We start from the raw sequence: 14,007 nt of genomic DNA, 5'->3' as shown, positions 1-14,007 counted from the left end.
GACGACGACGACGACGACGACGACGACGACGACGAGTGACTACAGTGACTTGTAACATGATGCATATTTAAAGTTCAATGCTTAGTGACCATGTTAGTGTCAAGTCTGGCCAAGATCATGTGTTGCCTTAGTTACTCCTTACTCTTCACATACAAAAATTAAAAGAAAAAAAGAGCGACAGTATTTCTGGGATGAAGATTCCAAGTTGATTTTGAAGTTTCACAAAATTGAAAACAGGCCATTAAATAAACCCTCAAAAACTGCCAGAACTGTAAAAAATGAATGAGTCTTGCTACCTGTTGTGTATTGTTGCCTCTCTTTTTAAACAAAATCAATGTTGTATGCTATAAATTGAGCATTATAGAGCAAGGTACAAATGCAAAGACTGGGAGGTAGCATTATCATACAGTGGTTTACTGCTGAAGGGGCAGAAAGTGAGTAAGACTGAAGAAGTGACAAATGCTTGATATGTAATGTAATATTTAAGCATCCTGTTGGATTGATTTATTATTTCATAATTTATTTCTCTTATGCAGTTTTTATAAATGTGTATTAGTTGCATGGCTACTGCCATACTCCTATTTTACTTATTTGATTTCATTTCATTAATTAATTCACATTATTAATATGAGGGGCGTTCAAGTTCTAAGTTCTCTGATTTTTTTTCTCAGGAGTGGGAGCAGATAGACACATGCGGTTTAGTTTAAAATACATGCGCACTCTTTGTGAATGTGTGACAGAGATGGCAGCACTGTACGGCACACAAAACTCTAGTGGCGGCGGCAAGTGTGAGGAGTGTTTTTGATGCCAAAAATGGTGATGTTTTCTTTACAAGAACAGCGAGTAATCGTTCATTTTCTCCACTTGAATGGTGCGACACCCATTGAGATGCATCGCCAGTTGAGTGAGACATGTGGTGATTGTGTCATGAATGTGAAAAATGTGCATTCATGGGTGCGACAGTTCAAAGAAGGCCGAACGTCGTGTGACAACCAACCAAAACAATCTCGGCCTTGCACCAGCCGGTCTGAGAACATGGTCGAGCGAGTTGAGAAAGTTGTTTTGGAGGATCACTGATTGAGTGCGGAAAACATTGCCTCCAAAGTTGGAATTTCCATGGGATCTGTGCACACAATCCTGCATGAAGACCTGCGAATGCGGAAAGTGTACTCCAGGTGGGTGCCACGAATGCTGGCGGCTGACCACAAGGCTGCGGGCATGGCAATTTGCCAGGCGATGTTGACACGTGATGAAGACATAAATGGGACTTTCTTTTCATCAACTGTGACAATGGATGAGACATGGATGTTGTTTTTCAATCCTAAAACGAAGCGCCAGTCAGCTCAATGGAAGTACACAGACTCACCGCCACCAAAAAAATTTCGGGTAAGCGCCAGTGCTGAAAAAATGATGGTGGCCATGTTTTGGGACAGCGATGGCGTAATCCTTACTCATTGAGTTCCAAAGGGCACTACGGTGACAGGTGCATCCTACCAAGATGTTCTGAAGAACAAGCTCCTTCCAGCACTGTGAGAAAAACGGCCGGAAAAGGCTGCACGTGCTCTTTCACCAGGACAATGCACCTGCGCATCGGGCGTACATGACGCAGCAGTTTCTTCATGAAAACAACCTTGAAATGGTTTCTCATGCTCTCTGCTCACCTGACCTGGCTCCTAGCGATTTTTGGCTTTGCCCAACGATGAAAGACACTCTGTGGTCGCACAGTCACCAGTCGTGCTGCTATTGCATCAGTAATTTTCTGGTGGTCAAAACAGACTCCAACAGAAGCGTTTGCAGTGGCCATGGAATCATGGCGCCGACGTTGTGAAAAATGTGTATGGCTGCAGGGAGATTACGTTGAAAAGTGACAGAAGTTTAAAATGTTTGTATGATTATTGTGTGAGAAAAAATCGGAGACCTTAGAACTTGAACGCACTACGTACAAAATATTTCAACCATAAATGGCCATCTTCAGGTGTATTATGTGTCTAAGTTGTTTTATCAGGTAAAGCACTAACTGAAATTAAAAAGTAAAGTTAAATATGATGAAAATTGAAGTAGATAAAGGATCCAGTTGTTGTTGTTGTCATTGTTGTTCTTATTGTGTGTGTGTATGGGGGGGGTCTCCCCCCCCCTTCTAAGTGCACTGATTGTGTGTTCAATTGTCAGTGTATCTTATTTGTGGGTTGATGATTGTGAATAATAGGTGCATTCTGAAGATTTAGTAATTTGTTTACTTCATTGTGTGCACACTTTACCGGATCTCTGGAAGGCACCTTTTATTCACCATCACAAACACCCAACAAACAAGAAACAGATAACTGAGTGCACTGTAGTATTCAACCTCCAAAGGAATATTTTGATTAATTATCTACTTCAGTTTTTATTATAGTTTTAACCCAAAAAATTCTATTAACTTTCAATTTTTATTCTATTTAGATCTTTACTCAGTAAGAGGAAAGTAGTGTGAAACATCTTGTGGCGTATGTACCTGAAGGTGGGCAAAACATTTCATATGATAACTTGAACAAAGAAGTGAAATATGACAATGTGACAGTAATCATTCAACTACTGAAAATTTATGAAAGTTGCATGATAGGCCTAAATACACGTATATGTTTGAAGTTAAGTAATGTGCGGTGGCCGCGTAGGGCTGACAACCTTACCACCATCTTTGAGCCGATTGTCTAAATAATATGGGACCCTCAACATCACACAACCCCATGGACCTTCACAGCCTCTTACAGGGATAACTTTACTTTTCTTTTATGAACTAAATTTCTTTGATGTTAAAGAAACAAGTGCCCCAGAAGTAGTAAATTCTACTTCTGTTTTGTTGAGCCCTGGTGCAACTGCCATGATCCCTTCCCCTGAAATCTGCCCCTGGGTATTCTTTAATACCCCACTGTGGGGGAAATAATGTCCTCAATCTGCTCCTGGATGCATTCTACAACACCCCACTGTGGAAGAAATAATCCCCGAATATACACAACTTAACTGCTTAGAGGTACTTGGTTCCAACCATCACACTTCATGTTCAAGATGCATTTCTTTGAGGGTGTGTGAGTGTTCCTGCATGATCGTTTCTATTATGTCCTAAGAGGGCACTAGATTATAATCTACCTCCTCATGTCCTCCCTCAAATGCCTTAGAACATCGCGATAGAACTCTTTATTGACTGTTTGTCCAGGAGGGACTAACTCCTCGTGAACAATCCTGTCAATATCGAAAAAGAAAAACAGATCAACATGGACTTAATGTTGCTCTTGACTCGTTGAGCTTTTTTTCGGCCAAGGTGAAGAAAGGCTCTTCCATTGCGATGAATGCTGCTTACTTTCAGGGTCGTAGCTATAAAACCAACTTTCGTCACCAGGGACAACCTTCGAAAGAAAGTTTGGATCCTCTTGACGCTGTTGTTGAAGTTCCCTGCAGTCTTCCAAGTGATGCTGCTTATGTTCATTTTGCAGCAGTCATGGTACAAACTTCACCGCGGTCCTCCTTATGTCCAGTTCCTCTGACAAAATTCGTTGACATGTACCATAACTTAGTCCCAAGGTGTTACAGAGGTCTTGGATGGTCAGTCTACGATCTTGCAGAATCAGATCCCTAACTTTCTTGATACTTTCTGCTGTGGTGCCAGTTGGCGGGCGTCCCAAACGATCGTCATCATCAGTCGATGTTCGGACATTTTTGAAACGCTTATACCAGTTGTAAGTTTGTGTGTGGCCTAAACTGCTGCCACCAAAAGCTTGCTTCAACATTTGGTGCGTTTTTGCAGCGGTTTTCCCAAGTTAAAACAAAACTTTATACAGACATGCTGCTCTCTCAGGTCAGCTATCGCAGAACCGCAAACTCACGGAAACACAACAATGGAAATACGTTCACCAACAATAAACCCAACCACCAAACTTGATGCCGCTTGCCACACTGATTCAAGAAGGGTGTGGGGGCTACACCTAGCAGTATTTTAATGTACTCATAAACACTGGCGTGCAAAATTCAAATTTCGGGAACTTTTGGATTGCACCATGTATACGAGGGGGTACCCAAAAGAAACCGAACTTATTTTTTTTTAAACTTATTTATTCAAATTTTAAGCACAAACCTTAAATCCCCTTCAAAGTACTCTCCACTTACACTAATACACTTGTCTAGTCTTTTATTCCATTTTTCAAAACATTGTCTAAATTCATCTTTTGAGATGCTTGACAGCGTCTCCATCATTTTTTTCCTTCATCTCAGGAACATCAGCAAAACGCTGAAAAAAGTTTTGATCATTTCGGGACTCTTCTTTCAAAGCACAGCATGCTTCCACGCGCCCTTGTTTTTGTTCAGCAGTCAGCAGTCGTGGCACGAATTTTGCAGCCTCCCTTTTCATTCCCAAATCTTCTGTCAAAATTCGCTGAACTGAGCTCCAAGTCACTCCCGACAGCTCCACAGTTTCTTCAATGGTCCGTCGTCGATCTTCCTTGATGATTTCACGAATTTTTTCAACATTTTCATGTGGTAGGGCCATTGCAAAAACGACGATCACACAAGACAGTTGTCACTATAAACTCTGCCGAAACTAGTCCTTACCTTCTGAAGCAACGGTAGTCGGCTTATTGACTCAGGAATGTTAGCTCTATGCGCTCATAGCGGCAAAACGCGGTACTACAAAAGCTCTGACCACAAAAAAATTAGTTCGGTTTCTTTTGGGTACCCCATCGTATATATAGCGCCTGCTGTATTGTATCTGTTTTCCTTTCCTTTGCTATTGGTTAATGTGCAGTCTGCCCTGTATTGTTTGTTGGTGTTTGTTTTCAGATGTTTCATGTATACTGATACTCATTCAGGATTATATTGCATGTAGTTTCATATCAATTTCCTTAATATTTTGTATGCTGTCATGACTCACCCAACTTTGTTTTTGCTTCATACTCATGTAATGTAATGAGATCCTAAGATGTGGTTATTTGACTGAGATTTCATTTATTTATTTCAGCCCCTCTATTTGAATGCTGAGTTAGAATTTCAAGGTCAGTTTTATGCATTACCTTCACATTCAATGGTCATTCTATTAAGTAACATTCCATCAAAAGCTCTGTACTAATTGTTAGTCACAGTAGACATATTTTAGCCTGCAGTACTTAGGGAGTCTTACCCTATTCCTACAACTTAAAGGACATCCTTAAACATGTTGGCATCCATCATTGTCACCACAAGTCTTGCAGCAAATGTGGACATATGTAGTTGAAAGAGGTATGTTTTCTTCTTAAATTATTTTTATCAAGAACTGCAGACAGCAAACATCGTTGACACATTCAATTTCATTCACAGAAACACATGGCAGAGTCTGCTAATGTGCTGTACCAGTTGCTCCGCTGCATAACTTGTATTGGGCTGGTGATAGTGGTATTTGGCCAGTCATATTCACATCTCTTGCTGTACCTCTATGGTGGTGAATCTCTCATCATGGGTCCTGGTCCCACACTAATGCGGACACATTGCCTAGCTGTCCTCCTACTTGGCATTAATGGAATTACAGAGTGCTATGCGTTTGCAACCATGAACACAAGTCAGCTTGATAAGTGAGTTGCTAATAAGTCTGTAAAATGTTATCAGTTTATGCATATTGCTCATGTTATACATGTTCTCTGCTCTAAGGAAGTAGTTCTTGTGTAAATGTAGATAGTGTTAAGTAGTTTTTATAAATTGGTTTTTGGTTCCTAACGATTATGATGTGTTAGCTCATACTCATAACCAGCTGCATTCAAGTGAGAAAAAAATTACATGCCATTGAGTAGTAATTAGAAATCCTTGTTTTCTTTCATGATTGCAGCAGAAATACATTCAGAATCTAGCACAACATAAAAGAGAACTTATTGTATGAATTTATATCTTTAAGCAGAAGTGCCTCTTGGATTGTTACAAGCTGGAGATAAATGTATCTCCTCTTGCAATGGTCGTAGAGGATATAGGGAAGCTTGGTAAAAGCCTTACCAAGCAAGATCATATTACTATAGTGAGAGGACCAGGAAAGAGCCTGGATAGAAACTATCATTATTCAATTGAAAATGATCTCAACTACATTGCAGAGAGGACGTCAAACACCAATTTAGGATTTGTCAGCCTCTTTGAGAGGCATGACAAGCCATAGATGAATGGGAGGGTTAGGAGCATGAGTTACCAAAAGTGGTACAAAACGTTGGTCAGATATGTTCTGAGAGCTGATAGAAATCAGTAATTTGATAAATGAGTGTACAGTTAACAGACATACTCTTTTCATGGATTTATGTTAGTGCATTGGATTATAGCCAATATGTTGTACATAGAACTCTGTATAAATGAATTAGACTTCAACACAAAAATATGGCTTGATTCTATTGGTAGAACCTCATTCTGTCTTACAAAATAGACCATGTTGCATTGATTGCAATGTAATTAATTTAGTTGATATTTGCAGGTATAACTATGTAATGGCAATACTGTCAGTATCATTTCTAGTAGTGTCCTGGGTGCTGACGAAAGCTTTTGGTGGAGCTGGCTTTATTGTTGCCAACTGCTGTAACATGGGAGCTAGGATTGGACATAGGTAATGTACTTTTTATTTACTTTACTTCTCATTCAGTTTTGTGTATTACCACAGTGATGGCTTAAGGAACATAATGTCATCACTTGACTTGTAACTTTCTGTTATGTGTGTTGCCATAACAGTATCAGCTGATAAGTGCAAAATTTAGTAAGTTTTGTTGCTATGACTAGAGATCTCAGTGAAAGTCCGGTTTGCTTGTTCAGCAGCATTCAGAATAACTTGAGATATGCTAGCCAGGCTGTTGTCCTCAGACTGTCTAAAATGCGAAGAACCTAAGAAATGCACCTATTCAAGACTCATGTTGATACTGACTTTTTTTTCATTGTTTCAGTGTGTGGAACTATATCCCAAAGTTTGGCAAAACATTTTTTGTTCACCCTATAAATCTGCTTACAAATATACAATTCTTCATTTTGAACAAATATAAATCATGAAAATGCAAATGTTTGCAGCATTGGGCAAGGCAAACCCCAACACAGGAAATATAAGAGGCTTAATCTTGGTGGCAGTCAAGCATACAACCGTTCAAGTGACTAGACTGCTGTTGTAGCAGGAACTGCTGATGATAGCACATGATCTGCTGTACTGAGCCTGGACTGGCAGAGGCCTTGTATATGTTGTATATACATACATTTAATAACATGTAAAATGTAAATTGTACGGACTGACAACACTTATTGGTGCTGATTTTGACCCTGGCAAACAACAGACCCGTCCTCTCGTCAGAGAGAGGACCCCACATCAACAAATCTGCAGCTCTGTGACAGTAATAAAGGTCTTAAGACGCAGGTGGATGCTTTATTCCAAGACAGACTGGCCGACTGACTGTCGGTCGTAACATAATTTTTACTTTGACTTTGACTTGAATGAACGTGGAACCCAAAGTAGTGTTCGTGTTTTGGTGTGTGCAGTCACCAAGAATGTCGAGGTCTTGCATATGTTTTAAAATAGGTGATATATACAGGGTGTTTCACGACTTTAGGGCATAACTGTAGGAGGTGATTTCCTAGGTCTTTGTGATCAAGAAAGTTCATATAAACATATGTCCGATTTTGGACGGTCACGGAGTTATGACCGTCTTAAACTCAGAATATAAGGTAATGATTACTGACAATAAATCGAAGAAAATAATAAACCAGTATAATACATGATACATTTAAAGTAGGAATGTAAATTTAACTTCGTGAAATTACCTTTAACTTGAATTTACTTGTGCTTAAAGCTGATTTTCGAAAATGCCACCACCGGCCGCAACACGGGCTTCCATTCAGTTGTGAACCGTGTGGGTACATACCAACCCACCATGCCTTAGGTACCTCTCAAGTGTCGAGATAACGAGAACGCTCTGTCTGTAGCTGGCTAAGAACAGCGACCCGTGAGATGATAGACGCGGTTCACACGAGGGCGTGTATGGGAATGAAAAAACGGTCATAACTGCATAACCGTCCAAATCGGACACATGTTTATATGAACTTTTTTGATCACAAAGACCTAGGAAGTCACCTCCTGCAGTTATGCCCTAAAGTCATGAAACACTGTATATATATATATATAAAGGAAGACCCTACACATTTAGTTTCCATCTGTGTGTCTTCCTCTTGCAGAGTGCATTTGATTGCTTATTTGTAGAATTAGAGACATGCAAGTTTCAATTATATAAGGAGAGGCCTCTGGAGCACCAGTTGTGTATTATAACGTGGTGCCATGAGGCCATTGCTAAATCTACACTGAAGTACATAAGGGAGATGTTCTGAAGAAAATGTCTTTTAAAGAAAAACTTAGTTTTGCATAGTAAAGGTGTATATTGAATGTATACCACTCCTGTTTGGTTTTTGGGCATTACCAATAGTAAATCTGGCTGGGTGATCAACCTCTCTTGAGATTTTTTAATAGTTTTCTTAGTATCTGAATGCCAGAAAGCACCTTAAAGGATTTACATCTTACATTGCACCCTACATCATAATTGCTCATACATATCATTCAGTGCTAGTAATTTCTCTAGTTTATACAGTGTCATAAAATTATCTGCATGATACCTAGGTAAAGAAGGGTGTGTTTCAGGTATCCTCAGGCCTTTCTTGTAGACCTGTTTATTGCCTATGTCTAACTACATTTAAATTTCCATTTAATGTTTCCGTGATGTATGATGTTTTTAAATACTCAACTGAGAAAAACCTTAAATTATGGAAACTAAAATGTAGATTTCACCATACTGTATCCGCAGAGCTGAAAAACATTTCATTGAACAAAACTGCACTCTAGTATATGTGTCCATTATAAGCTTTTACTGAGACTACAGGGTAAGTGTAATTTGTTGTGAGAAATGACAGTGGAGAATCATCACTGCTCTGGTTAGTCCCCAGACAGAATACACTCATGCTTCTTGCAGTAATGTTAGTGAATAAGAAATGGGGAGGCGTGTATTCTTAATAATTTAAAACATTATCAAACTTTGTCTTTCTTGATAGAATTGATGTATTCATGCATTCCTCTAGTGTGATTTTCTGTGTGTTTAAGCACATTAAAATTTTATATTTGTATTTTCAGCTTACGATTCATTAAAATACAGTATCTAGACACAGAGTATAAGCCACTTGGTGGGCTTATTCCTGGCCCTTATTTTCTGATCACATTAGCATCTGTATTTATCATCACTCAGGTGTCACAGGTAAGTGCCATGAAGCCATATCCACTGCCTATTTCTTGCCATTGATGCCTGTAATTCATGTGAAATATTCCGCATCATTGTCCTCACATCAGATTCCTAAAATCTTTTTCTGTGGTCTGTGAAGGTGTTTCAGTAGTTGAATAATGCCTTTTGAAGAAAATATGGAATTTCAGTTACTGTTCTAAGATGTGAGACTTTCTTAGTGCAGTAGGCAAGAACATTCAGTTGAAAGATACCTGTTGTCATTGATCACTGAATCTGTTAAGAGCTGAACAGAGTTGGCTTTCTACCTCATGTTCAATTTCAACAGATAACATTTTTATAATTAAATTTCCTGGTATGGTGTCTCCTTATGTGTGTATGTTGATAGTAACACAAGGTATTGGCATTTATGTTGATTTCTAGGTTCAATAAATGCAAAACCCTCTGTATCTCACATAAGCACAACATATGACTCCAGAAACTGAAGAAATAATTGAGTGTATATTGAACCAATGTCTCATATGAGTATTACTTTTTGCCAATTAATATGAACATGTGTTTTTAAAATTGCGTGCTTGTCAGTTTTCTTACTGTTTCTGGTAATAAATTTAAGTTCAATATAATAGTATGCATATAGTTCAATTGTTCACTCCTCTTAATTATTAAGTCCAAGGTTTGATTATGTAAGGCTTGCTATTCTGAAAGTTTTCTTCAAGGTGCTGAAAGCATGTAAATCTGTCAGAATCTTAGATCAGTATTTCTTACAATCACACTACTTTCTCATACAGTGCATATGAAAAAGTAAAAAGTAAAAATGATGTGTCTTTTTGTTAAACTTCTCCCATCCCTATTCACATAGCCTGCATTCCTGGATTGTACTGTATTGTATAAGGAAAAGATATTGCTATTGTACATTAATTTATGTTAAAGCAACTTGGAACTACAGCTAACATGCTGAAGAAATGCTAAATATTTTGTGCAGTCTGTTGAAATATCAGGAAGTTAGTGAACTCTCAAAGATCATACCATTAGATAGGAAGACAGCATGAACACTTTCAAGCACTAAGGCCAGGAATGGCAGTGTACATAAAGTGTTTTTCACTGCTTTGTCTGGGAGATGATTAGACAGTCCATACTTAGTGTCCAGTCTTCATTCTACAGTAAGATCATTTTAGGATGTCATGCAGATGGTGGAACTGCTCATGTGGAAGACCCAGATGCTCCTCCCACTGGAGAGATTTGGACTGTTAGTGGGACTGACATATGACCTTAACATATTAAACACATTAGCGGCCTCCGTAGTCTAGGGGTAACATTCCCACCTCATGACTCAAGGTACGCAGGTTCAAACCTGGTGGAGGTCATGGAATTTTTAAGGGCGGAAAAATTCAGGGAACAAGTCCTCTGGGAGGGACTTTAAGCTGTGGGTCCCGTGTCGTAGATTTACAGCACGTAAAAGATCCTCATGTTTCTAGGAGACCTCTGAGCAAATTTAGGTTAAAAGTTTCCCGCCCAAGTAGTTTCCAGTGCCTCCGGTAGATGGGGAAGTATCGGGTACCACTGCCAGTAGAGGGGCCGAACTCGCTGGCTGAATGGGGCTGATAGCACCAGTACTGGAAGGGTATGGCAACTGGTAGAATATCAAAGGGGGACGTACAATAGATCAACAACTGGTCGCGATGCATAGGGAAACCCACCCCCTCCAATAATGAATGAATGAATATTAAACACATTCCTAACACCTCCATAAAGAGTTTTTATTCAGATCTTTGGATATAAAGGAAACCTGAAACTTGAGAAACCTCAATTCTCTTGTGCAAGGCATGTTAAAAGATTTCCGAGGGTAATGAGCATAGCACTGGTTTTATCTGTTCACTCATTAGTGAGCACTGTGTGATTAATTTGATTTTTCTCTGTCAATAACAGACATGGAATTTTCTTACATTTCTTGCAGAACCATTTTTCATGTAACTAACATACATGAACAGTAATTATTCTAATATGTAGCCTGCACATGGAATTTGACACAGGAAGTGACATGACTTGAGTGAGTGAATGTCATTTAATTTGAGTCCAGTAGCAGGAGTCAAAGCAAGAGTCAGCTGGCACATAATATTGTCGCGTATTGGGCGTATAACGCGACAAATAACTTCACGAAGTATTTAATATAGCGAATTTTATTTCACATTCGCACTTACAATCACCCAAATTACAGATTTACGGTTACTGCTATCTGCAGTATCACAAATAGTACACTCCAAATGCCGCAATACAACTGGCTGGTTGTTGGCTAACTCGAAACTAACTCGGAGGTAGCTCGCGGACTGACTCGTAGGTAGCTCCAGGACTCACTGACTGACTCAGTACAACTCTCTGTGAATAGCCTTCGCTGCTCCCTATGTAGCCTCGATCGGACAATACGGCCACGTAATAGGCACCCTTGTTGCCTGGTGCTGTGTTGCTAGTAACGCTAGCGGAAGTAACTGCTGTTACTACTTGGTGACGTCACCGCTGTTGACTCGCGTTGCCTAGCGACCAGGATCCTAGGACTCGGCTAACATCGGCTCGCTTCGGCTTCGCTCGGCGCATCACGGCTGGCGGGGGGTGGGGGAGAGCTCATAGCTCAGCATGTCACAATATTTTTTTTTTATTAATTTCTTTATTTTCCATATATCCATACAGGTAAAAAACCTAGGATGTGGAAATAGTCCCTTTGGTAATAGATGTGTCCAGATACATATAATAAATTACATGAGTTACATAATTAAAATCACGTACATTATTCCATTAACACAAATAATAAAATAAAAAAGTTAATACAGTGTAATTAATAAACATAATCTAAAAAGAACATTACTATAAAACTTAAAATTAATACAATATAATTTATTGTTATTATTTATTTATTATTTACATGTTTCTTGGTAGTATTTTAGCAGTTACAGGGCCAAAATTGAAGAGAATTTGGATTGAATTGGTGCTAGGCTTGTGCATTCTTCTGAGGACAGCAACAACATTATTTGTAGCACATGCTGTAATCTAGGAAAAGTTATATATGTAATGTGTTTATGTTATATGTTTGTTGGTTGCAGTAGCATTCAAAATATCTGTAGCCTGACTTGATGAGAGGGGCATTCAACACTTCCAACTGAACAGTTCAACAGTTTGTGGGGGGCTCTAAAATGATAGCACTGCAAGACAGTCACCAGATGTTGACCTAACCTAAAACCTTAATAATGAGTTATTTAATATTCATCTGCTACCTCCTCATCATCTTTTATTTTCACTATTCCGTTTTTCTTCTGCTTCAGTTCCTCCTTCAGAATTTCAGCTTAATAGCTTGTTCTGACAGCTGTTCACGCCATCAGCAGATATCCCCTAGTTCTGTTTCTGTGTGTCGTGCTACATTTACACATTTTACATGTAAATATTTTCTTATGCCACCATTTCCTTGAAACTCCATCTAGTGCCAAGTTCAAGAATAGTGGAGCCATACATCCACTCCAACATAGTTTTCATGGCATGGTGCTTAATTAATTAAGCACGGTAATAACTTGGCCTTTTTATCTAACCATTTCCTGGAAAGTGTGTGTGATCATGGAACTTAATTTTGTACTTGTGATTTTCCTTTTCTCTTTAGATCCTAATCGGTTTTACAGCCCTAGAATTTAAAAGGATTAACTTTTACTCTATAGAATTAAGTTCGTATATTCCTTACTTTGTTTCAGAAAGTTTTTCATTTGCTGTTACAAAAACCTTACTGTTTTATAAATGTTTTACTTACTGTTGTACTATTCAATATTTATGTTATTTAGAACAATGTATACTTTTTGCTTGATTCTTGTATACTTAAAGAATGCTGGAAACAGCTGCTTACATCTACAGTAGAATATTTACATTTACATTTATTTTCACTTCATGGATCCAATCATATTCCTGTAGGGCTGGATATAAAACATGTCACATATTACAAATTCATGATGACTATACATCGTTCATCCTTTGTCCAAAAATATATATAATTAGGCCTCTCACAGATAGCTCAAGTTGTCAGGACAACACACATGGGTTGTGGAAAAACCACAGTCGAATTTACGCCTTGCCATCCCCCCCCCACACACACACACACACACACACACACACTGGCAAGCCGTTTCATTAAAATAGTTACAATTATGAAATATTAAAATTCATAACAAAAGCAGACATCATACATACTACCACACTTACAACAAGCAAGTCTCAACAATGTATAATTCACACATGCAGACCATTTATTAACTCTTAACTTTTGAGCCCCTTGCATGCTCGACAAATTCATCAATAGAGTAAAATGCGTTACTTTGCAAATAATTTCATAAAACAAACCTAAATTCGTTTTTATTATTTTTTTAAAACTGTGATGTTTGATTGGAGAGTGTTAAATAGCTTGACACCTGAATAATACACCCCTCTCTGACAGATGATAAATGTGTTGAAGGTGTATGAAAGTGGTCATTCCTTCTGGTACCAATCATATACAGAGTTATTGGTTTGAAACTTATCCAAATTATTAACAACAAATGTCATCACTGAAAGCAAATATACGAGGGGGGACCCAAAAATAACTGGAACCGACCTGTTGCGCGCGCATGCTTTGTAGTTACGAGTTGTACTGCTAGGTGGTGTTAGCTGGGGGTCTCCCGCGACTGTTAGTGAGCTGGCGTCAGTCTGAGTTAAGTGGTTTGTCTGTGGTGCTCTGTTGTGTGCGTTCCTGTTTCAACCCTTTGGCGATTAGTGAGAT

The 14,007-nt window shown here is 38.8% G+C and overlaps 1 protein-coding gene across 4 annotated transcripts in view; it reads left to right on the top strand.

Annotated features, from left to right (window-relative positions):
- LOC111866520 (protein RFT1 homolog) overlaps positions 1 to 14,007 on the top strand; it is a 53,345-nt gene that overhangs the window by 24,022 nt on the left and 15,316 nt on the right. For 3 of the 4 annotated variants that reach the window (XR_002843163.2, XM_023855550.1, XM_023855549.1), the window contains exons 7-9: positions 5,320 to 5,570; positions 6,446 to 6,574; positions 9,122 to 9,242. Coding sequence is in view for 3 of the 4 variants with exons in the window: in XM_023855550.1 (XP_023711318.1) it covers positions 5,320 to 5,570; positions 6,446 to 6,574; positions 9,122 to 9,242 (501 nt within the window). In the remaining variant the exon portion in view is untranslated. Of the gene's footprint in view, positions 1 to 5,319; positions 5,571 to 6,445; positions 6,575 to 6,905; positions 7,164 to 9,121; positions 9,243 to 14,007 lie in introns of those variants that run through there. The other variant, XM_023855551.2, reaches the window with a different exon arrangement.

This window comes from Cryptotermes secundus, unplaced genomic scaffold (assembly GCF_002891405.2).
Source record: "Cryptotermes secundus unplaced genomic scaffold, Csec_1.0 scaffold401, whole genome shotgun sequence".
Taxonomy (NCBI): Eukaryota; Metazoa; Arthropoda; class Insecta; order Blattodea; family Kalotermitidae; genus Cryptotermes; species Cryptotermes secundus.
The sequence above is the reverse complement of the archived record's forward strand: the minus strand, read 5'-3'. Positions and strand labels throughout refer to the sequence as shown.